The sequence below is a fragment of the Dipodomys ordii genome, unplaced genomic scaffold (assembly GCF_000151885.1).
Source record: "Dipodomys ordii isolate 6190 unplaced genomic scaffold, Dord_2.0 Scaffold70, whole genome shotgun sequence".
In the NCBI taxonomy this organism is placed as follows: domain Eukaryota; kingdom Metazoa; phylum Chordata; class Mammalia; order Rodentia; family Heteromyidae; genus Dipodomys; species Dipodomys ordii.
The window spans coordinates 9,756,993-9,784,128 of NW_012267286.1; the positions used below are offsets into that span (position 1 = coordinate 9,756,993).

At 37.1% G+C, this 27,136-nt stretch overlaps 1 protein-coding gene across 1 annotated transcript in view; it reads left to right on the plus strand.

Moving 5' to 3' along the window:
- Positions 1-299: 299 nt before the first annotated feature.
- Tacr3 (tachykinin receptor 3) overlaps positions 300-27,136 on the plus strand; it is a 47,600-nt gene continuing 20,763 nt past the window's right edge. Inside the window, exons 1-3 of the mRNA XM_013023773.1 lie at positions 300-838; positions 20,253-20,441; positions 22,204-22,354. Of these exons, the coding sequence (XP_012879227.1) occupies positions 300-838; positions 20,253-20,441; positions 22,204-22,354 (879 nt within the window). The remainder of the gene's footprint in view (positions 839-20,252; positions 20,442-22,203; positions 22,355-27,136) is intronic.

Sequence of the window (27,136 nt, forward strand, 5' to 3'; positions counted from 1 at the left end):
TCTGCTGGAGCGTGGATCTGACGCTCCCACCCCCCCACACACACACCCCGAGGGGACAGCCCCCAATTCTTTGGAACCTTCTAGTCTTTGCTCTCTGCACGAGGTGCAAACTCCTCGGCTTCGGGTGCTCTTCATCTGCCCGCTCAAGAGCAGCATCGCCTAACAGGCAAGCGGCTACCTACCCCAAGTCACCAAGAGGCAGAGAACTTGCCAGCAACCGGCTCCTCGCATCCTGGCGAGGGGTGCGCCCCAGTGGGGAGCTTCAGGGCTACAGATCGGGGTGGAGGGTGGACGGCACCATGGCATCTTTCCCAGCGGCTGAGACCTGGACCCAGGGCGCCGGGGGCATGGGTGAAGATGCCCAGGGGAACCTGAGCGTCACCAGACTGGGGGTCGCGGCGGCCGCAGGGGCCGTGCGCGCCGAGTGGCTCAATCTGCTGGTCTACACCGGCAACGTCTCCTCCCCGGGGCTGGCGGCGACCCCCGCGCCCTCCCAGCCCCGGGCCAACCTCACCAACCAGTTCGTGCAGCCGTCCTGGAGGATCGCGCTCTGGTCCCTGGCGTACGGCGTGGTGGTGGCCGTGGCGGTCTTGGGCAATGTCATTGTCATCTGGATCATCCTGGCGCACAAGCGCATGAGGACGGTCACCAACTACTTCCTCGTGAACCTGGCTTTTTCCGACGCCTCCATGGCTGCCTTCAACACCTTGGTCAACTTCATCTACGCGCTTCACAGCGAGTGGTACTTCGGCGCCAACTACTGTCGCTTCCAGAACTTCTTTCCTATCACGGCCGTGTTCGCCAGCATCTATTCCATGACCGCCATAGCGGTGGACAGGTGAGTGCGGTGGAGAAGACCCGGGGAAGGGAGGGAGAGGAGACAGAGAAGAGCTCCCCTTTGGGTAAGGCCACCAAAGACATGAGAATTTACAGGGTCTTTAACAGCAAAGGAACTGGGAGCTGAACCTGTTTCTGTTTTCCTGATCTCTCCCACTCCAACCCTATTAAAGCATCTAGAGGGACTGAAAAGACCAATTGGGGGGTGATTTAAAGACCTCTCGTTATTGCCAAGGAAAACAAACTGAGCAAGACATATATAATACCATCCCACTTGCTCCGATCGTTTTGAACCATCAAGAAAAATTTATATTCTCCACAAAATTTTATTATCATCATTATTATTATTATTCGCCCTTCCTTTTCTCTGTTGTTGGTCACTGTTTTGGTAGAGAAACGGGCAGTGCTGATGCGACCTTATCTCCTCTCTCTTTGTCTCATCCGACCCCACCTTTAACCTTACTCTAAAGCCAACTTCTCCAAGTCTTAGAGGAGTCCTCAATCAGAGAGCACAGGATTTCCCCCCCCACCCACCCACCCAAACTGTGGGTCCGCAGTTAGAATCCACAGGGAGGCCATCACGTGTGAACATCTTGAGGGTGTAACCATCTTTCAGAGGACAAATAACATTAGAGGCAAGGAATAAGTGGTTTTGAAAAATGAGGCACACACTTGTACAGTTGTTTTTTTAAAAAAAAATATGTTCAGAATGTTCCTGAATTGTTGGGGGAGATTTTGAGAGACTCAGATAATCAAAAGAACCACAGTCTTCTGTAATTCTGTATGCATTTGCCCCTGGCGAATGGTAATTTGTTACAGAAAGCAGGTCACATTTTAGTTGAATGTTTTGGTAGAAATGAACCATTGCTCTAGGTGATTACAGTGTCGGCATTGTGACTGGCAGGTGTATAAGAAGTGATGGGAAATGTGTGGCCTCAATGCTCTGTTAAAAAAAAAGGTTCCTTTGTTTTACATTCACAATCAGATGAGGCTATTAACTTTCACTACATTCCATTACTGTTACGAGAAAAAACACAAGAATAAAATTTCCCATAAGTGCAAAATATTCATTATTTTGAAATACTGAGCACAAAGATATTAGTAACAGCAATCTACAGAAACTACTTTTCACAGACCAGTTCCACAGGTTAAGCTGAGCGATTGATGGTTTGTTGACCCAGATGAAGACAATTAAACACAAAATGGAACTTTATTATTTATTTATTTAGTGCCAGTCCTGGGGGGCTTAAATTCAAGATCTAGGCATGCACTACCAGCACCAGGTTAAAATCATACTTCTTAAAACCTCTAAAATAGTAATTTCCCTTGACCTGTTGTCTCTGATTTTTCACACATATTTAGTCTGGCATTTCTGCCAGGGAGAAAAAGTGAATGCAAAGAATGCACAAAACCAGCCAGAACTCGGGGAAAAAGTAGAACTGTCTCTCATCTTCTCCCACCAAAATAGTTGCTATTTTATCTTTGGTTTGCACATCTTTTTTTGTTTTTACTTTAGTTTTGGCTTCTTTTCCTTTGCAAAAAAAAACTTTGTTAGCATGTGCATTTTTTTATGTAGCAGTGAGGGGGAGAGGTGTTAGCTTATAAAGTTATAAAATGCTCACGATCTTTTTTTTTTGAGGTGATAATGAGGCAATATAAAAGTCGATAAAAATTTAGTACCTCTGAAATTGGTATCACAATTCTGAGAGAGAAGAGAGTTTAGTTTTCCAACTTTTGAAATAGTTTCGGGGAATTTTCTAAACTTATAATTCAATGTTACTTCATTATACTTCCTGTTTTGAAATGAATGAATACTGTTTATTCTTTTTTACTTCTTCATAGAAGTAAAAGTTTTATGTCACTAAAACTACACAAATTGTATAGCACAGGATTTGCTAGGGAAGCTGAAATATGCTCATTTCAGGTACTGAAAAAAATGTCTCCTTTTAAAAGTATTGCTAAGTGTAGCAGTGGTACTCTCTAGACACTGTGTTGAAAATGAACTATACAATTTGTGGGTGGAGACAGGAGGGGAAAAACTTTGAGGGTGTGGGTGAAGGGATGACATTGTTCACGAGGAAATGTACTCTTTATCTTATTTATATAATCATAACCGCTCTGTACATCACCTTTATAATAACAATTAAAATGCCTGAGAAAAAAAAGAGAATGCACTTATCGGACCAGAAAAGAGAAATAAAAAACACAGAATTGGAAAAAAAAACTTCCCCAAAAGAAATACAAAGGGGGAAGCACAGAAATGGAGGGACAAAGTGTGAACAAATGCAGCAGTGATACTCACTCTACACTATGTTGAAAATGACCCACACAACCTGTGGGGGAGGCAGGGGGGGTGAGAAACTAGGGGAAATGAGGGAAGACATATAATACTGTTCAAAAAGAAATGTGCTCATTGGCTGACTTGTCTGTAACCCCTCTGTTCATCACCTTTATAATATCAATAAATAAAATAAACTAACTACAGAAGTGGAGGAAAATCCCTTCAAAGATGCTTAGAATTGAAGACGATATAAACGTAAGTCATTAAAACTGTCTACAATGGAATCTTTCTGCACTGGTACCTTATCAAATAAGAACTGAGAAAATTGACTGAGGTATTTGCAGTCATTTTCTAGGTTAAACTTTGCAAGGTTAACTCTGCCAATACTGACATGTAAGTCATGATACCTTTGGCTACAGTTATATGAACTTACTATCATTTTTTAAGCTAGAAACATTTTTATTAGTATTAGACTCACCAACATTATATTTTCATCAACAATTGATGCTTTACTAAAATAACTGTAAGAAAGAAAAATGCCTAGTTTGACCTCACTAATAAAGGAATCTGTCATTTTGAATGTAAGGTGAATACTTCATATATTTACTTGTAAATATTCTCCACCCCCATTTGATTCAAACAGAATTGTATGATCTCAACCTAAATGGAAAAAAAAATCAATTCTTTTTTTTTTGCCTAAAATAAGAAGATCCTTGGGAGAGAGAATCAGCTTTGACTGAGAGACATGACTTTCTTCCAGCCACAGCAAAACACTTATAAACTTCCTACAACTTAGAAATTTTGGACTTCAAAAGGACTGCCAATAACTCCCATAATGATAATTCCCTGTAGCTTGTGAATGGAGACCTGCAGGCTAATGGTCATACATTTTGCTATAATAGAAGGCATTTCCTTTTAAATGTTCAGCATCATTCTACACTTGGAGAATTACTTGTTTCCACTTTTCCCTTTGTAAATAACTACCAAATATTTGAATATGAAGTCACAGCTTCCAGTCTAACTCTCATAACACAAATCCCTGCAAAAGTGCTTTCTTGTGGGTCAATCGCTCCATTATACCTACCTCTTTCTTGTCTGAACAGCCAGTTTCCCACTGTCCTGACCTCCTTGACTAATAATGGGCTTCTTGTCACTGAAATATTCTCCCCAAACTTTCCATGCTGAAATAAAACATTTGGATGAAACATTTATCAAAAAGATACCAAGTTTCCCAGGATCACGGTACATTCAGCATTCAAATCAGTCCACTCTTGGGTGCATTCTCCAATTAAATGCCATGCGATTATATTTCCTAACTACTTAGAAGACTTTTATGAAGATAAAGTCATTACTTTTAAGACTTCTAGAATTTAATACCATTGGTTCTGCATGTATGCAGAACCGATCATATAAGGTACTTATATTTTAATGAAGAATGACAAAAGTAGAAAATGAATAGAGCAGCTGACACAAACATATCTTTTTTCATCTCCTCAACACAATTTTGAGATTAAGTTAGAAACCATAGGGAGATGTTATTAACATATAATAAAAGATAATTTCAGGACACATGGTTCAGTTTGTTCTGAATACTTAATTTCAGAATTACATTCCCTGTTTCATACTGGTAAACCTTAAGGGAGTAACAGTGCATTTCATCTAATAACATGAATGCCTTATGGAAAATGGCAAAATTGCTTCACATTTTTTATTTAAAGAACTATTTAACTGAACTAATATTTTTCTTTAAAGAAATATTTAACTGAACTAAGAAACAATTCTAGCTAAAGGATTTTGAAACAAACCTTACCAGCCACCCTGTTCTTCAATATTTCATTGGAAATCTCCTGTTTTGCTTCTTAACAAAGGAATTTATGTAAATTTTCATAAAACCTTTAAAGAAGTCTATGGATATAGATTATGAATAGATAACAGTACACAAACATGAGATATAGAGAAATCTTAGTATTGAAACAGGCTTTCTAAATATATTGTGGTAAATTATGCATTGTGAATATTATGATAAAAATGCATTGGTTAATTTGTTATTGGTTTGAATTGAGTGCCCTGATTCAACCTCGTCTCTGAGAGGACTCACTGCCCAAACAATTAATATTCTTTATTACAGCTACAGTCCTCACTTGACTCATCATTTAGCCCACATCATGAACTTGATATGGGTTACTCCGAGGTCAATTATTTCATATCTTTGAATTATGTATAAAAATAATAATTTAAAAGCTTTATTCTGGGCAATATTTCTTTCAGGAAATGTATTCTAAACCTTTACATCATTTACAGTTCTTATTCAAGGGTTTTAAAAGATCTCATTTGTATCCAGTAAAATGATAGATTTTGTGAACTGTGAGAGTTCTGTTTAGAATCAGTAAATATCAATTCTTTTCTTTCTCTTTTGGAGATGTAGAGATTTGAATTCAGGGCCTATACTTGCTAGGCTTGTGCCTAGCTTCACAAGGCATCAGTCTCGTGACACCTACATCTGATGTCAATCCTTATGAACATAGACATATTCATTAAATGGGTGAAGTGCAAGGTCAGCCCAGATTAAGATGTAATCAGAGCTGTCTCTTACATAATGCGCACAACCTCAGTTGATATCAGAGTTACAGTTTACCAGTGCATACATTATTACACTATTAACAATTCAGTCTATGGGCTGGGAAGGTGGCTCAGTGGTAGAGCGCTTGCCTTCCAAGCATGAGGCCCTGAGTTCAATTCCTCAGCACCACATAAGCAGAAAAAAAAAGCCGGAAGTGGCACTGTGGTTCAAGTGGTAGAGCGCTAGCCTGGAGCTGAAGAGCTGAGGGACAGTACCCAGACCCAGAGTTCAGGTCCCACGACCGGATTCCCCCCCAAAAAAAAAGAACTCAGTCTAAGACATACAATCGATTTTAAATAAAATTATATTTTCAAGAATTTATTTTCCAAATTCAAATAATCAAAAACAACCAAAATTCTTTACAAAGGGAAAAGAAACACATTTAAAAGTGCAAATCTATGTAAAAATAAAATCAATAAAAGATAGAAATAAAATAATAACGTATTTAAATATAACCTTGACTTTCCTAAATCTCCAAGCTAGTGCATATAAATGTGACAAAGTCAACAAGATTATCCAAATTTCTTTTCCCCATACCTTATTTTACTCCTTCTTGCTAAAGTCACTCAATTATTTCAGGCTCAATCAGTGTGGTCCAGAGTCATCGTAGGCAGCAAAGCCCATGAGAGTCTTACATCCAATGAATCACTAAAAACTGGAAGCAGAGCTGTGGCTCAAGTGATAGAGGGCTAGCCTTGAGCAAAAAAGCCCAGGGACAGCATGCAAGACCCCCAGAGTTAAAACCCCAAAACTGGCTCTATATCTATCTATCGAGCTAGCTAGATATATTTAGATAGATACATCTAGATAGCGAACTAGTTTTCTATCCATATAGATTATATTTATGTATGAGGAATGTTTAGTAGTGAGGAAGAAATGTAACTTTTGGGAAATAGGATAAGATTATTCTTCCACAATTTTGCTGGCTGTGTAAATGAACTGAAGGTTCATATGCCTTCTCATTGCTCTGCTATTATTCTGTTGTTGGTTTACTGATAAAAATCCAGGACCTGCCTTTAGAACTTTCTCACACTGAGATTCACAACATTTATCCATTCCAGCAATTCCCTGATGTTATTGAACAGCGGATAATATTTTCCATTCATCTGCTATGAGGAGATGGTTCAACTTTTATCTGGAACTAAATCTATTTGATTTGAGCAAGCATTCGAGAGGGTTCAGAAAAGAAATGGTTGTCTATACGCATACATTTCAAAATTAGCAAAAAGAAGACTTGATATTGTCTGACAACACGAAACTCTGCTTCTAATGTTTTCACTCTCTCTGCTATCATTACTCACCCGGCTACTCCTATAAGGCCTCCTCTAAGCTGATCAGCTATGATCAGCCTGAGACCCCTCCCACCCAAGCTATCAGCCTGAGACCCTCCCACCCAAACTGACTCCTGTGTGAGATGCTGGCGTGAAAATCAGTATACCCTGCTAGGAAATGAGTTGCAATGGTGCTGAGGCTTGAACTCAGGGCCTGGGATCTGTCCCTTAGTTTTTCATTCCCCTATTGCTTATTTGTCCATTGTTTATTTATATGGTGCCTTGCCAATACTAATTTTGTAGAGTCTGTTTCCACCCACATCTGTGACCTATAATGTCACTGGTCAGGTTTTGTATTTTTCTTTTCTTTAAAAAAAATTAGAAATATCCCATTTATTGTAGCTTCTATAAGTTTAAAAGGCTATGCTTGTCATAGAATATTATATAGATCTGAGAAACACATTGGCATTGTATCATGAATACAGATTTCTCATATACATTCAACCATCCTACTTAAGTATTCATTTTGATCCTCACAGATATTTCCTTCAGCTTATAATCTAAAGAAGAAAAACATCATCTTCAAAGAGTCTCACTGAAGCATTTTTTTTTCTTTTCCTTATTTTCAATCTTAGGTTTAACATCCCAAGCATTGCCTCTGGTCAGCTTTGTCAATGGTTCACCAACTAGCCAGTGACAGGTCAGGGTTTATGTTAAGGAAGTTGGTCTACCATTGTCCATTCAATCTGTGTTGTGGGGCTGCTTGGGTACATCTGGGAATTCACAGCTCGGTTTCACGTTCATCCAATTTCCAGTAGCTCTCAAGAACTTCCTCCAGCCTCTGAGAGGAGGCAGAGCGTTGTGTGTGCACACTGCCTTGCAGGTCAACAGAGGTTCACCACTTTCAAAGGCCTGGGCTTTATCTTGCCTTGGATGTTCCCATTGAGTATATAACAGCACTGCAGTTTTATTATCTTTTCCAACGGAGAATACTGCCACATTGTTAGCCTTCCCTTACTGTTTATCACTGGAAAGCCAATTGTTTAAAACCCCCAGGTATGGGATTTTTTTTGTGTTCTGTCATCTGAGCAAAGTCAGTTCCTGCCAGCAGGGCAGCAGAGCTAAGTCATCAGAGATAGCGCCAATCATGCAGGGCAGAATTTTACTATAGCCCTGGGGTGAGAGAGGAGAAGACACAAGACTCAAGGAATCTGTGCTCTTACAGGCACACAGATGTTAGTGAATAAATCATTCTTCACTTGTTTGGTCTGTGCTTAGTTTTAAAAGATGTTCATTAAGTGTTCATCTTGACAATTCTGTTCATGTTTTTTAGTGGTTTTGTAACAAAGGATTTCCAGAGCTCTCCATACAATAGTTACCTTGCTGCCAAGTTTTAAGTGTTTTTTAAAGATATTTTGAGAATGTATCCTTAGTCAAGTAGGCAAATATCTCCTAGCCTATAGCCACAATCTTTTCTTCACAGATTCTTTTGCAGAGCAGAAGCTATACATGTTGCAAATGGTCCATTAGTGATCTATTTACTTATGCTCTTGGCACCTTCTGGAGGACTCTGTCTTTAGATGGGTAATGGAAGATTCTTTCCATGTCATCTCCTAAATTTTCAGCTTATTCCAAGTTAATTAAAGTATTGAGTGTGAGGTTGAGGACAATGTAAATTTCTGACTTCCAGATGTCCAACTGTCTCAAAAATATTTTGTGAAAAATACTATCATGTCTCCATTTAATTGCCTTTGCACTTCTGTTGAAAAATCAATGGGCCATCTTTATGTAGGTCTATTTCTGGACTCTTGAATCTGTTTCATTGATCTATGTCTGTACCAGGTACACAGTCTTGATTACTAGGGCTTAAAATATGATAGTGTGATTCCTCCAGCTTCAGTTGTTATTGTTTTGTAGTTATTTTTATTACTCTACTTTTCAATGTGCTTTTTCATATGATTTATCAAATGAGAATTCAGATATCTAACAAAAAACATTGGCTGATATGATTTTTTAATGCTGTATATTTTCTCCCAAGGATATTCCTGAATTATTCTGATCATGGGAGAAAAATTTGCATCCTCTAATCATTAACAAGATATTCATTAGTTTGAGGTTATTTGTAAATGATCAGATATGAGAAATTCTCTTGCACTTTAATGTGCTAAATGTTTATCAATGCATTTTCTACACCAGTTAATTAGTTTACATGAATTTTTAGATAAAATTGATGTTTTTAGATTAAACTGAAGGGCCTGGGTGCTTAGTTTTTTTTTTTTTGCACAAGGCTAGCACTCTAACATCTGAGCCACAGCTCTACTTCTAGCTTTTGGTGGTTAATTGGAACTCTAACCACAATCATCAGCTTCCTGAGTAGCTAGAATCACAGGTGTAAACCACTGGCATATGGCTAAATTGATTTTTTTTTAGTATGAAAACCAACATGCACAAAACCTTCAGTTAAATCCCCAACACACACACATGTGGATAAAGCACATCTCTCTCCCTCTTTCCTGCTCTGCCTGTTTCTCTATCTCTCTTTTTCTCTCTTGCTTTTTTTCATATTTCAGAGCAATTCTGATCTCAAAAGTAAACTGCAAAATATTGCATTGTATAACAGTGGTATTAATTCTCTTTGAATGCATCATAGAAAAGAACTGATCTGTTTCACCTAAAAATGTATATGTATAGAGTTGAACATGGTATTCTCTTATCCTTTTTCTAAGGTTTTGATCTTTATAGTGTTATCTCTTATTTTACATCAGTATTAGTAATGGGTGTTTCTCCCTCTCCCTTTATACTTGGCAATGTTGCTAATATTTTTTCTACAGTTCTACTTTGACTTTGATTGAATTCCCCTGTTCTTTAATTTCCTTTCTTTTGCTTCGTTGGAGTTTATTTTATTTTTATTTTTCAAGTATCTTAAGATGAAAACTTGGAGATTTTTCTGCTTTTTTCCAACTCAGCATTTCCTTTTAAAAATTTCCATTGAAGTACTGCTTAAAGAGAATAGCACAGGTTTTGCTATTTCATATTTACATTTTTATTCCACTCCAATTTTCAAGATATTTCTCTTGAAGTTTCATCCACCCATTTTGTGGCAAACTTTAAGATGGTCTTCCTCATCTCTCCTTCCAGTTTTTCTCCCACTACAGTTAAGTCTTAAATGAAACCATGGAGTGTGTTTTTGTATTAATAAAACATGGCAAAGGGGAAGGATTATCTGCCCTATTTTTAACACATTTATCACTAACACATAGTGCCTTTCTCTATTAGTTAGTGGCTTTTAAAAAATTAGTTGAAGCCAGCTGCTAGTGGCTCACACTTAAAATCCTAGCTACTCAGGAAGCTGAGATCTGAGGGTTATGGTTCAAAGCCAGCCCAGGCAGAGAAGTCCATCAGACTCTTTTTTTTTTGGGGTCCAGTCGTGGGGCCTGAACTCTGGGCCTGGGCGCTGTCCCTCAACTCTTCAGCTCAAGGCACTCTACCACTTGAGCCACAGCACCACTTTCGGCTTTTTTCTTTTTGCTTATGTGGTGCTGAGGAATCGAACCCAGGGCCTCAGGCATGCAAGGCAAGCACTCTACCACTGAGCCAACTTCCCAGCCCTCCATCAGACTCTTATCTCCAATTAACCACCAGAAAACTGGAAGTGGCACCGTGGTTCAAGTGGTAGAGTGCTCACCTTGAGTTGAAGAGCTCAGGGAGAGCACCCAGGCTTAGAGTTCAAGCACCATGACCAACAACAAGAACAAAAAAAAAGTGTAAGTTGGCATGAGCCTGGTCACCACGATTCACCAGATAAACCACACCCAGCCAAGACAGTCATTAGTTAGCCTGAGCTAACTAAACACCAGCTAAATTGTCCAAAACTCTTGACTCATAGAAAATAAGTGGTGAATATTCCATTTTAAATTTAAAAGTGTGTTATGAAACCAGGCATTGTTGCACATGTCTATAATTCCAACACTTAGGAGGTAGTGAGAGGAAGATTGTAACTTGGAAGCTAGCCTAGTTGTCATTGTGAAACTTTCTCTCAAAGTAAAAGATTATTGCTTGTGGGGTGCTTTATAAGCTAGTCAAACATAGGTAATTGAAGGAGTTGGTCAGATCTTACAGGTCCTTGCTGGTTTTCTATGAGTTTTGCAAGAAGAGTTCTACCACAGCTGGCAGGTCAATGTTGGTGATGCATAGTAGTCCAATGGAGCTGAAACCTAACAGTACACATTACTCATTTGTTTGTGGTGATGTTGGTGTAAAAGGACCTACTCTACTGCCAATCCTAGAAAACTGTAACGCATGCAATGATGTGCAATCCAGAACACTTGATAATGGCAGTAAGTGACAAAGTTACCGGTTTATATTCACTATGTTATGGTTATTATTACTATTATTACTTAAAGTGTATTCTTCTACTAACTCAAATATTTTTACTCTAAGCATGTATGAAAAGGAAATGATGAAACCCATTTTAAAAATTTCCAGAAAGATGGGAAAAAGAGGGTGGGGTGGAGAAGACTAGAAGAAGCAATGGGGTGAATTGATCAGAGTAGCCTACATGTACTATAGAAATATCCCAATGAAATCCCCACATTTTACTATCAATATGCACTAATAAAACTGTAAAACACATTGCACTATGGTGTGCTGGGTTGGATGCCAACAGTCTCATAGATAATCCTTCCTCCCAGTCTGAGGATATCAGGGGAGCACATGGCTAATTAACCTGCACCTTTAAAATTTGAACGATGACAGATGCTCTTCCCAGGATGTTTCCCTGTCATTAAGGGACTCCTGATTCTAATAAGGAAACAAGGATGAAGTCCAAAATTATAAATGCACAATTGTGAATTCTTGCCTCGTGTAGTTTGAATTTTTTTTTCTTGCATTAGATGTGCCTTGGATTGCCTGTTAGGAATCCTTGGGAAACTGACACTTTAGCATGACTCAATAGCATCTTCACTGCTACTCATTTTCTTTGGTATGATGTTACTCTGCCTCATAAATAATACAGCCACTCTAATATGGGTGTTATGTCTCACGCCTGGAATCATAGTTTCTGAGGAGGTAAAGATCTCAAAGTTTGATGGCAGGCAAGGCAAAAACTGAATTTCCAATTATCTAGTCTAGGTCATGAGAGAAATGTCTTTTAGGGTAAAGTTTCTATCATGAAAACTTGAGTGGCATTAGATATCCCTCAAAGAGTATGGGAATATTAATTTGTGTACTTTTTGGTAGAAATGGAAAATCATATGCCATTTGAACTCCTCTATCAGTTTAAAGTTTACTTTCTCCCTGAGTTTGGAAAGTGAATTTTTAAATTTCCTTTATCACCTGTCTATAAAACATACAAAACAGGAGAACTCATTGGTTGTGGTTGCAATATTTTCAAAAGGAAACTAGCAAGGAAACTGTTCCATTAAAATTTTAAGAAATTAAGGGATAGTCCAACCTAGGTGGTTCATGCCTGCAATCTAGCTACATGGGAGGCTGAGATCTAAGGATCAAGGTTCAAAGCCAGCCCAAATGGGAAAGACTCTGAGATTCTCATCTCTAATTAACCACCAAAAAGCTAGAATGGGAGCTGTGGTTCAATTGGTAGAGTTCCATTTTTGTGCAAAACAGTGAAAGGACTGAGTCCAAGCCCCAGAACTGGCCCAAAAAAACTGAAAGGAGAAAGACAATATGTGTAGAAGAAGGATTCATTCAGATATAAAATTATCAAGAAATTAGCATTTTCTTCTGAAAAAAATTGAGATGATTGGTATCAAATAGGGAGACACACAACCATAGCGACCAGAATGACTTTTCAATTTTCTATTAGTTCCACTATGTGAGAACATAAATGTGATTCTTGATTCCGTAGAGTTAAAAGGATCCTTACTTGGTGAGAAACCAAAATTGGAAAATCTATAGTTGTTGTCAATAATTTCAGATGATGCATGAGTAAGTAAAACAGATGCGGACAACTGAGACATTGACCTCCAGAAGGTGTATCTGTTCTGAGTTACTTACTAAGATACAAATAAGACACTGTTATCAGTGTCTTATTTCTCATAAATAATGAGAAAATGGATGTTCCTTAAATGAATCAGGAAACCTTTTAGTGGACTGCTACTACAGCAAATGTCTATGGTGTTCCATATAACAATACACATTCTGTCGTTTTTATTAGACATGCACAGAGTTTTCCTTCCAAATGGAATCTAAATATTTCTCCTGATCACATAGCTAAGTTCCTGTAACCAGAAGCACAGTTGATATTCTGTGGCTATGACCACAGTTAGTTCTTTATACTAACAATTGTAAACATATCAAAGCTCACGTTTTCCCAAACTCAGCATTCCCTTACAAAGGTATGGCACTGGCGATGGAAATGGCCTAACACCTATGTTAGAATGAAGCTCATTCACAATTTCTTCCACTTAGAAAAATATCTTTTAAGTGTAACTACACTGACACAAAGTTTGTCTTGTCTTCACAGAGTAGATTGAAACTGTGTGTGTGTGAGAGAGAGAGAGGGAGGAAGAGAGAAAGAGAGAGAGGGAGGAAGAGAGAGAGAGATCCTGGAGATTGAATGCAGGGTCTCTGAATTGTTAGGTAAATGCTCTACCAGTTGAACCATCCTGCCATTCCTTTATGCATTAGTTATTTTTTTAGGTAGAATCTCACTTTTTGGCTAGGCCAGCCTGGACTGTGTTCCTCCTATTTATGCTTCCTCAAATAAGGATAATACCCATGATCCACTTTGTGCAGCCATTACACTTCCATAGCTGGATGGCAGACGTGTACCACTATGCTCAGCCATTAGTGGAGATGAGTTGAGAGTGTCAAGATATTTTTCCCTAAGATGGCTGGGAACAAGATCTTCCAGCCTCTCAAGTAGCTGGACGATAGGCATGAGCCATTGTGCCCGGCTAGATGAAGAACATTTTGAAAGCACTCAACCTAAGTAGCATTGAGAATTTGACAAGACAAAAATATCAAATAACATTTCTTCATATGTGGATGTAATATTGTTAGAATTAAAGGCCTACCACTTCAGGTAGGTGCTGACCATGTAGAAGTTTTTTTCATGATCACTAAGCAGTATCTGTAGCTTCATTTATGCCATAAGCAAGGACAATAGAAGGGAAATGGACTGCAACAATTGTCTTTCTGCTGTCATTCAATCCACTCTCATCCCAAAGTGCTGCAGACTGGCTGACTAAGGGCTTTTGAAGGGCTGAATATTGCTTATATTTTATACTGGAATGGATATGTAATTACTCAAAGCCTTTAAGTGATAAATAATATGTACTTATTAGTTAAAGATAGAATAGCAAGATAACTGAGATGTGTAAAGTTCCTAATTTGTCTTTGCATATGGGTCAAACAAAAGATTTGCAAGATGTTTCCCACCACTGCTGACCCTCACTAAGTGCCACAGAAAGCACAAAGAAGACCTCAAGTATATTACTTGCACCTATTAAGACAGTATAATTTGACAAGAGTTAAAGAGTATTTTCCACTGAAGGACTGAAGAGAACTAGAGAAGAAACATAGTCACTTAGCAAGATAATAATGTACTTGTTCTTGCATAGAGAGTTACAGATCTTATTTGATTATATCAAATTATTCCATATCGTTAAAAATTATCTCTTAATATTGTAGGCTTTGTCATTTCAACTCTTACATTCTCTGTGGTTTCAATTTATCTTTTTAAGAGAAAAATAGGGCTAGGGCATGGCTCAATTGGTAGATCATCTGCCTAGTATGGCAAAGCACAGAATTCAAACCTCAGTACTGTTATAAAAAGAAGAAAAAAATATTGAGAATTAATGGCCAGTCTTTTCAATCTCTGACAATGGGGACATTTCATTACAAGCTATTATTCTAGTATCTTTTTCTCAGAATTTTCTAGAGTCATTATTACACCACAGAATGAAATTACATAAGGTTAAATTCATACCTTCAAAATAAAGTTTAATTGTGAGTTATTTGCCAGGCACCACTGACTCATGCCTGTAATCCTAGAAAGCTGAGATCTGGGGATCATGGTTTGAAGCCAGCCCATGCAGGAGAGATTCTGCAGGATTCTTATGTTTAATTAACCAGCCAAAAGCCAAAAGTAGAGCTATGGCTTAAGAGTGCCAGCACTGAGTTTAAAAAAAAAAAAGCTTATGAACAGTGCCCAGTTCCTGAGGCCAAACCCCACTACATGCACGCGCGCGCGCGCACACACACACACACGTGGGTTTATCTTGCTCTTCTTAAGCATGTAGAGCTAATTAGAAGGATTCAAACCCTGTTGTCACCCAACTTTGCTACATACAGTAACTCCCTGCTGGTGTTGTTACTAAGATGTCTTTTTTTACTGGATTTAAAACCTGAGAAAAGAGAACATCTGTTGTGAAAGCCTTCTCTACCCACTTCATGAGCACCAAAATTAGCACCTCATTTCTTCGAGGTTCTGACTCCTAAAAGCCAGCTATGTTCACCACCACCCCTCAAAAAAATTTACCACCTGCCAAAATATTCCCATCCTAAGGCTTGAAGTATACTGTGGCTAATAGCCATTGTTTTTATGCAATGATATCTACTCAAAGTCACAAATACAGCTATTCTGGGAGAAGATAGAGATTCATTTAACCATGTTGAAATGGAAGAATAATGAATTCAGTTTTGCTTCAAAAGAAGCAATGCAACATGGAAATGTTAAGACCTTCAAGATAACTGAATTTTACTTTCCTATATTAATGTATCATGATGCATCATCAGAGACGTCAACACTTTGAACTGTAAAAAGTGAAGATAATGATGTTACATAATTAGTGGAACTAAAATCCAATTGGTCCTCTAGGAAGAGCAGACTGACTTCCCTAATGTTCTGCAGTGATAAAATGAATATGATAGAACTGGAAGATACTTGTTCTTTAAACTTAGATTGTATGACCTGAATCATCTGCCTTTCATAAGTTCAGACAGAGTTGGGAGAATTATATCCCAGTGATGGCAAAAGCCACTAAATTAAAGTAATCTTCTATTTATAGGTGTGGTTTGAGGACAGAGAAGCAGTCTTAGACAAAAATGTAAGCAACTCCTTTTCACTTTCCACTTTCTCAATGTAACAGCTTTTATATGAACTGATCATTACTGAAACAGAAGCTTTGCATTATCATATGCACACATTTACTGGCTTCCATTTTTCTTAGTACTTTACTACTATTACTCTCTATTCTATTTACTTCTGGAGTCATAGACACTAGAATAATATCCACATATATTATTATATGAGTAAATGATGGAAAAGATGCAGCTTTTAAAAATCCTTCTATAACTGAATCATTTGTGCTCAAAGCAACATTTAATGATCTATCATGAAAATATAACTAACAGGGTAGGTGTGTGGGCCTCTAAATCAGGTTGCTCAATTGAAAGTCTCCCCTGGGCAGTTTTATTTAGGCTTACACAATGGTTTGGACTCGGTGACACTTTCATTTTTTTGCTGTCAAAATGGTCTTTTGCCCTGTGGAGGGACACAGATGCAGGCCTCTTTCTGTCTGTGGCCAGGACAGGTTACTGGCCTCTATGGAGATGTTTGGCCCTGGATTAAAAATCAACAACAAAACCAACCAGGCTGGGTTGCTAAAGGAAAGGAGACCTTCTCTCCCCATCCAGAGGTGATTCAGGGCGATGTCCAAGCAATGTGTTCTTCTTTCTTTTCGAGATCTTATATATTTTATTTTCTTTAGCCACTATCCATCTGAACTTTTGCTGGGTCTATTTTCTGGCTTATTGACTTGTCCACTGTTCCTTGCAGATATATACCTGAGGTTTTATTTCTGGTTCTTGGAGAAAGGAAAAGGGGTGTGTGCTAGCCATCCACCATCTTCGTTTTTTAGTTTTCTCCCCTTCTGATCTTGCTGTTGCATTCTTTTTTTTGGGGGGGGGCGTCAGTCGTGGGACTTGAACTCTAGGCCTGGGTGCTGTCCCTCAGCTCCTCAGCTCAAGGCTAGCACTCTACTACTTGAGCCACAGCACCACTTCTGGTTTTGTGAGTGTTTTATTGGAGATAAGAGTCTCACGGGCTTTCCTGCCTGGGCTGATTTTGAACCGTGATCCTCAGATTTCAGCCTGCTGAGTAGCTAGGATTACAGGTGTGAGCCACCAGTGCCTGGCTAATTGCTACTGCATTCTTGAGAAAGTCATACTTTAGATCTCCACCCCAGACTAGGTCAAATTCCCTATTTGATGGTAATAATAATACTGGTAACATATCTTCCTATCATCCCAGAACACAAGGGGAATTTTTTAATTTATTGTAATTACCAAAAGAGCAGGCTTTCTGTCAATGAAGACTGGGGACTGGACTAAACTTATCAGCAGGTTATAAATGATAGGTCACCTGTGGTTATAGGTAGTCTAAGAAAATTCCAGAATATAAGGTGACCATTACAAAGAGAGCATAGTCAAGTTTGGCATCATTGGAACAAAGAATAGCAGTGATTCTCTCTTCCCTTAAACCTCTAAATCCAATAAAATTTTGAAGTCAGAAATGCTTTATATGACTGGGTTTATTTTGGAAATCACATGACAATATAATTTGCATGCAGGATTTTGACTGAGAAGAGCATTTTATACAGATCCTGTATAAAAGAAATACACTACCACTCAGGCTAAAAATCAATGGGAGTTGATGAAAAACACAGTCCCTTACAGCAAAGAACATTTGGTTAAAGCCAAATATTCAGGAGACAAAGTTGCCTCAAGCAACATTTGAGTAGTAACTTTATTTTGTGACAATTTTTACATATTGGATTCTAAGTTCAATAGGGGCTGGATCTACATCTATTTCATCCATCAATGTGACCAAAAATGTAATATAGTCATGGAAAATAAGTAAATATCATTCAAACAATAGTTTGTCTCTGGGGTTCTCCCCCTCCAGACCCCCGGTTCTGTCTCTGGGGTTCTCCCCTGCCATGCCCCCTGGTTCAGTACCTATATTATGATAAGTACCTATATTATGATAAGTAAGGGAAGGGGTAAGTTTGAAGGGTTCAGTGAGAATGTTGAAAGAGGTGACATTGAACAAGGGGGGAAGGAGAGAAAAAGAGAGGAAGGAAGGGAGGAAGGAAGGAAGGAAGGAAGGAAGAAAGGAAGGAAGGAAGGAAGGAAGGAAGGAAAACAAATAATATGTCCTAGATTTCCATTGCTAAAAAAAATTAGTTGATTTACAACTTCAGGCAACAAGGGTGATAGGAGTGTGGGAAGGGGAGGAGAGAATAGATAGTGGACAACAACAAGGAAGGGAGGGAAGGGGTAACAATGATCAAGTAATGTACTCATTACCTTATGCATGTAACTGTAACCCTTCTGTACAACATCTTAACAATAAAATAAAAATTATTATTATTTTAAAACAATTAGTTGAGGACTGAGGATTGGCTCAAGAGGTAGAGCACCTGTCTAACAAGTGGAAGGCCCTGATTTCAAATTCCATGACTGCCCCCCAAAAAACCCACAAACAGCTGATTTTATATATATAACATGGTTAAGCAAATGTACTTTTCAATTTAAATCCAAAGCATCTGCAATGAAAATCAAGTATTTTAACTATTCTAGTTGGTTGTAAATATAATTTCTGTTAAAGAGTATAACTTTCATTTTAAAAATAAATCCCAGTATTTAAGTTCATGAGCAAGGTATTTGTTTTTTTGCCAAATAATATTCTGTAGTTCTTATTACTTGTGCACATTTATGTAAATATGTATGGAAGGGATTATTTTAATAATGGCTTCTTTACTTTAAAATTCATTAAGGCAACATTTATGATCAATTGATTATTTCATTCTTAAATGTGTTTAGCACACTTTGGAAAATAAAAATATAAAATTAGAAAAACAAATGTAAAAATTAGATTAATTAAAATTAAAAAAATTAGAAAACACAACTTAGAAAATTGTAACATATCTCTCAAGTGATTTGTCAAAGAAGAAAATTCCTTTAGCATGCAATGCTACAGTTTAATTTTTATGAGTCATGAATAGCAGCTGTAAACAACCTTTATATTGCACACAGAGTAGCCAGGCCACTTTTTGTATTTGGGATTTATAGACTAGAACATCTTCTATTGTGGCAAGAAGCAACCTGGAAAAGAGCAAAACTCTCTATGTTTCAAGAAATCTGGGTTACATTCTTAATACAATCAAGGAAACATCCAAAGGCTACACTGTTCATTTTAAGAACTTTGAAGTGTGTAGAAGCATATGAGGACACAGAAACAGAGATTAATATAAAATGATAGATGACATCACATATCAATAATAATTACCAAGCAGAAAAGGTAAACAACAGTTGTATCACAGTAGTCAGTTTTTCAAAAGACATGAAAGTCAACATAAAAATCCCCTTCAGTTACAGCAGCAGAAGGTACATGGTAAAAAGAAGGTGGTCAAATGGAAAGGAAAAATCAGTAAGAAATCTTACTAAAACAGGAGCTTTCAATGGATGTCTATGAGAATTTTAGTCTCTATAATAGATAACCACTGGTACTTTCAAACCATATTTAGATGATAGGATCAGTTATAAGCATAAAAGAATGCAATGTTACCTGTTACTTTTGAAATGTTCACACTAAGTAGACCAATGTGTTTGACAATTGGACCCCTAGCTCTAAGAAGAAGGAGAAAGAAAGAAGGAAAAGAAGAGAGGGAGGGAGGTAAGGAGGGAGGAAGAAAGGCAGGCAGGAAGGAAGACAGGAAGGCAGGAAGGAAGAAAGGAAGGAAGGAAGGAAGGAAGGAAGGAAGGGGAGAATGGGAGGGAAAGGAGAGAGAGAGAGAGGGAACAAGGGAGGGAGGAAGGGAAGGAGCAGTATTACTTTTAAACGTGTCTATTTGATGAAATTCAGCAGATGTTTATCAATTCGGGTAACCTGTTGAGTACAGCACCAAATAATCAATACCTTTCACTTGTGTTTTTTCCTTGATTTTAGGCACCCCTAAGCAGTGCATGTTCTTATTTCTATTTTTAAGATATCGAAATCAACATTCAAAGTATTAAACTACTGTCAGAATAGTGCCTGAACATAGTTCTGCCTGATTTTTCTCATCCTCTGTTGCTTCTTTAGAAAGAAAGAAAAAAATGTTTATCAACTTGTTTACCAGAAGAGAGAAGAAGTCTATTACAATAGCTTTGAAACTCCATTTTAAATTCCAATAATGAAAGAACCAACATGATCCTCTTGTTTGTTTCCATATAGGTATATGGCCATTATTGACCCCTTGAAACCCAGACTATCTGCTACAGCCACTAAGATTGTCATTGGAAGTATTTGGATTCTAGCCTTTCTACTTGCTTTCCCGCAGTGCCTTTATTCCAAAATTAAAGTCATGCCGGGCCGTACCCTTTGCTATGTGCAGTGGCCAGAAGGTCCCAAACAACATTTCACGTAAGTTTATTCTCTGTTATGCTTTTTCAATTCAGTTTATCAAGCACTTAGGGAAATAAAAGTGAGGAACACAAAAAGTATTAAAAGAAAAAAAAAGAAAAAAAGAAGAAGAAAAGAAAAATGCATTACCTTACCCATGTAATTGTAATTCCTCTGTATGGTATTTTCACAATAAAAAAATTTTTTTTAAAGAAAAAAAAGTATACACATTCCTCTCATGGCTAATGTCTCATTTAGTAACGGGAACGTGTAAAATAGAGACAATACAGTGTGATGTGGTCATTAAGTTTGTTAAGCAACACAAGTTTTTAATGGGAGATGTGATGACTTCTCTATGAAGTATCGCGAGAGTTTCCTGGGGGAAGCCATACAAGTGAAGGCATAGGGCTGCAGGATTGTTATCCATTGAGAAGAGGCTGGAAGGAAGCAATGCTTCAAAGTGTTAATTGCTCTTTTAGGAAGTCTTGGGAGGTCCTTGAAACTTGTTTTGGTTTGATTCAGTTTGCATTCATGTATTTCAGCATGAAGAAACCTGAACCCTAGATTGGAAAGGAATTACAAGTGCTACTTGATAGAATTTGATATTTCCTTTTTGTAGCAAAAAGGAAACACAGCTGTAATCATGTAATTGATTATCTTTTATTTTGATCACTTCATTTGCTCATTTTCAGATGATGATTGCCAATTTTACCCCTTAAAAACTGATGGTTCATATATTGGTTATCTTTAAAGCAGTCATTTTATCCAACTATGTTCATATTTTTTAAAAATGAAATGATTAGGAGGCACTTATTAAAGGAAAATCAAGCTGTACCCTGAGGGCTGTACTGTATTATTATTAACCCTTAGGAGCATGATGTGCTATTCTTAAATTATTTATTGAATGAATTACTTCTCCATTGAATTAAATAAAATGTTTAAAAATGGATAAGCATCCTTTAAGTTTACAACTCTTACAAAACTAAATGAATATAAGTTATTTAAGTTCTCTGAAGACACCAGAAACACATGGAAGACTGTAGAACTCTGTTTGGGCTGTTAAATGATGGCTTGTCCTCCCTGTCCTCCTTAACCAAATGCTTAGAATTTTTATTAATTTTGATGATCTATGGTATAATTTGATAGCTTGAAGCATGTATTTTTATGATTAATAGGTGTGTCCATTATTTATGAAGTTAAAATTCAATCAGATACATCATGACTTTGGAAAAGTTCATGCAAATTTTTGTCTGATTTTTAATCAAAAACTATTTTGTACTGAGTGTAATTCAGAGTACCTACTTGCTTTTTTAAAATTTGATGAAAAGCAAGTCATTTCAAACACCTTTTATCACAAGAATATATGCAATACTTTCACACAGAAGAAAATACAGGCCAGTGGATTAGTTCAACCTCTCTTATTATTTTCCTTTGATGATGCATTGTAGTAGTTTAGTTCAATTACTACACAGAGGACTGACTAGCAGAAAGATACCCATCCTCCATTTTTAGCAAAGAGAACACAGACTGAAAAAAAAGAGCATCTCACCTCAATTTTCAGGTTTTCGTAAGCCCAACAAAGATTGGCCAAAAAACTCCATTGGCAAGATTTGAAATACAACTAGAGATGACAATTGCATGATATTTTGATAGATTTGTAAAGCAGAGACTAAAATAAGATGAAAACAATCATTAGCAACTTTGTTATTCTGAACAAATTCCAAGTCCCATGTATTTCATTCCAAAGGATTCTTCAGCCTGTATTTCCCCTTTTTCCCTGTAGGTACCATATTATTGTCATTATCCTGGTGTATTGTTTCCCATTGCTCATCATGGGTGTCACCTACACCATCGTTGGAATTACTCTCTGGGGAGGAGAGATCCCAGGGGACACCTGTGACAAGTACCATGAGCAGCTGAAAGCGAAACGAAAGGTATGGTTCCCTAGAGTCCACCTAGCACCCAAGTACATTGTGCCATATCAGACAGGGAGGAGACGCATCGTGGCCTTTTGATATCAAGTGATTTGATATTCTACACTTTTTTTGTTAATGTGCCTTTTGATGGTTTTTTTCTTTCTATTCTTTCTTTTGCTTTCATTGTCATGCTTCTGTAATGCAGTGTTAGAAAATGACTATGTCATAAAAAATGGATTTCCTTACACTGAGACTTTTGAAGAAATCACCAGTGGGGACTCATCTCAATAACTCTACTTGAAATTGTCAAAACAATATACTTTCAATAAGATCCTAGCTGGTTATATTTGTGTAACTCTAGTTTAGTCTTTGACCTTGATTAAGTAGACAGCCTCTGATATGCTCTGTAATCTTTCCTCCCAAGAATGATATCTCTGCTATCCATGGCTACAATTTCCTCCCCATCTCAACCCTACTGTGATCTTCCTCCTCTTGTATACATCACATATCTGAGGAATGGATGAGAATTTAGTTACTGAGTGACACTAAAGGCCTACTTAGAGACAAATCTCTACAGATTAGACAGTAATAACCTCTCTTGATTTGCTTTTTAAATTATTCTTCAGTAGTTGTACAAAGGAAGTGCCACAAAACACAGCAGTTTATGAACATAGCCCATCTTGGTCAGTGTCCCCCTTCAACATTCTCACCCATCCCTCCCCACCCACCCTTTCCCTCACTGTTCTTGATTTTATAGTATATACAATGAACTTTTAAATATATATTTTTATTGTAAAGATTACAATGAGCTTTTGACTGCATTCTTCCACTACCTTCCTCCCTTTATTTGAAGAGTAGTAACCTTTTATTGGAATTATTTTTTTCCACCAAGATATTTTCTCAATTGTCATTATCTGACTCCATGGATGAGATTTTCCATAACTTGGTGAAATCCAAAAGAATCTTGTTCCAACTCCTTATCTCCAATTGAAGCATGCCTAATACGTACTGGAGAGGTTTTTGTGAGGATAAGTAAGTATAACAGTCATTGTCATTTGTCCCAATTATTGTTAACTTATTTATATAGAGCTACTACTAAACCCATGGACTTTCCATTAAAAAAAAGATCTCTCAACATTTTTGAAATTACTAACTATAAACATTTGCTTAATTATGACTATTCTGCTTCTTAAAAAAATACTATAGCAAATGGATTCCATGTTAAAATTATTATATTTTTTCTCTGCTAGACAGGATTCAGGTTCCCTGAAGATTTATCATACTCTGTAGTACTTAAAAGCAAAAAATAAGGGTGATATCTTCCCCATCAGTGTTATTTTATCTCATTCAAAAATGTTTTTAAAAGAGCGTTCTTTAGACTAGAGATGTAGTTCAAAATCAGAGTTCATGCTTAGCATCTGCAAGTTCCTGGGTTCAAATCTCAAAACCAGAAAAAGAAAACCCTAACCATAATGTGTGTGAATACCCCATATGTACCTTTAACACCCACAAGTGAAGCTTAAAACTAGGATTTGATTAATATATTCCTTATCTTACATAAAGTTTCTCTTTCCTTTGTAATTTCAACACTCACTCTAATAGCTTTCTTATACTTCATGGACTATAATTACTTTTCTTCACATACATGCAATATTTTTAGGGAGAAATAAATTTTTTGAGAAATAAGTTTTTAATTGGAATGCTTTCATTTTTCTTCAGTTAGAACTCTAAAGGGAATAAGTCATGAGTAAATATTTTTTTAATGATGTCAATGCACAAACTGGTGAAGAGAAAGCATAAATATTCCTTTTTGAGTTTGTTTCAAAGTATATATATATATATATATATATATATATATATATATATATAACTAAAACTGGCTGCCTGACTTTTCTAGAATATTTCAGAAAAGAATATTTTAGAGTTGTGATCCATTTCTTTCTCTCTCAAACTGAATCCTGTGCTAAAATAATGCAAAATGACATCCAAGTCGCAGACGTCTCGTTAGAAGTCATCTTGTCCTTGGATTTTCGCCACAGTGACTTTTAGTATAGGCATCAGTATGTTATGGACATTACTATTCCGTTTTCTCCAAATTTCAAATATAGCTAACTTTTCTGTTAATTCCTTCCCTTTAAAAAAAAGATCTTATAAATATATTTTCATTTTAGCTGACATAATAAATGTGTACATCTAAAAATTAAGTCTTTTCAAGTATGATTTCAAATATATTTACTACTAACCATCATGGGGTTTTCATAATTTTATATGACCACATATACAAAAGCAACTTGGCTGTCTCCCAGCAGACCTATCTTTGATCATTCAGATCAGGCTTGAGAGATAAAAATAGAAGTATTGGCTATAATTGTGCAAATGAAGCCTGACTATCAAAAGAAACAACTCTGTAAGCCAACTTTGAATCAACCCATTAATGACAAAATATGGGCAAAGGTTGGCTGACTCCCAAATATGCATGTACAAACTAAATGAAACTTGATGAGATTTCATCTAATGTGATACTCTTAAACACACCTTTATTCCCAGGACTTGGGAGCCAAGAGCAGGAAGATAGCAAGATAGCAGCTTTAATGATAGCTGGGCTATATAGTGAGACCCTATCTTTAAAGCCTTTTATATCAAGTCACTAAGAAATCTTTCAAGCATCTCTTTGTTCTACAGGCATTTGAATTGTGCTCAGTTTCAAAACTTATGGATTAAATTCTTTTAAAGAATATTCTTCTTCTTCCTCCTCTTCCTCTTCCTCTTCCTCTTCCTTCTTCTTCTTCTCCTTCTTCTCCTTCTTCTTCTTCTTCTCCTTCTTCTCCTTCTTCTCCTTCTTCTCATTCTTCTTGTCATGGGGCTTGAACTCTGGGCCTGGGTGCTGTCCCTCAGCTTTTCAGCTCTAAGGCTAGTGTTCTACCACTTGAGCCACAGTGACACTTCCGGTTTTCTGATGGTTAATTGGAGATGAGTCTGGCAGACTTTCTTGCCCACACTGGTTTTGAACCACAATCCTCAGATCTCAGCCTCCTGAGTAGCTAGGATGACAGGCATGAGCCACTGGCGCCAGGCTAAAGAGTATTTTTTAAAGAACTACTTTTCTACATCATTTAGGAGTGAGTATTTAATAATTTAGCTACTATGAAACTTTCTGATAGAGTAGGATTAATCATTTAAGAGAATGACATCATTGGCTGCAGTCAGCACTAGGTAAAATGATTATTAGTCTTGAAATAAAAATTAATACCTCCAGAAACCCTCCATTATGATTATAGTATGGAATGTCAAAATCAAATTTAAAGCTAGATGGCTCTGAAGAATTTAATAAGAGCTATGAGGAACATCAAAGGATTATTTCTGTGTTTGAATCACAGGTATAGAACTGATCTTTAATGAAAGAAAGAGAAAGGTCAGAAACACAAACTCTTATATAATGTATTTTACACTTTCAAAGCACATTCTATATCTTATTTTCAAAGCCAAAGTTAATCAGGCTTAGAAAAACTGTTTTTCAAGACACTAGAATTATACCACAAAGTTTGAAATTTTACAGATTTTAACTATATAGAGCTCAGCTCACAAACTGATTTAAAATACATTTATAGTCTGGTAATGATGGAGAATCTAGAAAGATAGGCTTAATAACTTAATTTTTTATGAATCTCTTGCTTAAAGTCTCTTGGACTAAAACCAAATGCCATGTGAGGACGAAATGAGGAGATGGGCTAGCAGATCTTTTTTTTGGGGGGGGGGTCCGGTTGTGGGGCCTGAACTCTGGGCCTGGGCGCTATCCCTCAGCTCTTCAGCTCAAGGCTAGCGCTCTACCACTTGAGCCACAGCGCCACTTCCAGCTTTTTTCTTTTTGTTTATGTGGTGCTGAGGAATCGAACCCAGGGCCTCATGCATGCAAGGCAAGTGCTCTACCACTGAGCCACCTTAGATCTTTTATTTAAGATGTTTCAGTAAAGAAATTAAATATACTATCGGGTTTTTTCCCCCTTTGTTGCCTACATTGTGTTTTGTTAAATATCTGCAAGTGAGAAAAAAACGTAAGTATAATAGCAGAGTTGTTTATAATGCCTTTTAGATTCGGGGTCTTAACTATAACTAGATCGATAAGGCTAGAAACTAAACCTACTTACTTTGAAAACAGATTTATAATCTATCTTTCCCACAGAGTATTTTCATAACTAAAGACTGCCTCTTTCTTTCCAATTTGAGAGGTAAGAAAATTTGGTAATTTATTCCTATAAATGATTTTAAGATTCTTGGCAATGACAACATATATCTCAAAATATACATGTGAGTGAAGTAGAGGGCTCCTTGCTGGCATCTTGATCTGGAATATAAATGCTACTGGCCCAAAGACGACATCCCGATAACAAGTCACACTAACAAACACAGTATATAAATTGGACTTAGAGTTCATACTTTTAGTAATAATGATTACCAGGATCATCAATATGAAATAATTAGTATATGTCTAGGATAGTCCTGGAAGAGAATCATAATAGCTCATTAGCTATATATATATGACCATTCAAAAAGATGCTAATTGAAATATACTCCAAGACATGGAAATGACAGGTCTTTTTTTCAGTTGTTGACATTGTTGCCAATGTAGTATATCTAGTTCTTTCTTTTTATTTTATTTCATTTTTCTTTTCCCATTGGTTTGTTCCTGGCAATCACTATCTTTGATTCTGTTACCCTGCATCTTGTATATACATTTATCTAATGAGGGGAAGGGGAATAACAAAATGCTGAAACATGGACAAAGGATGACCCATTAAAACA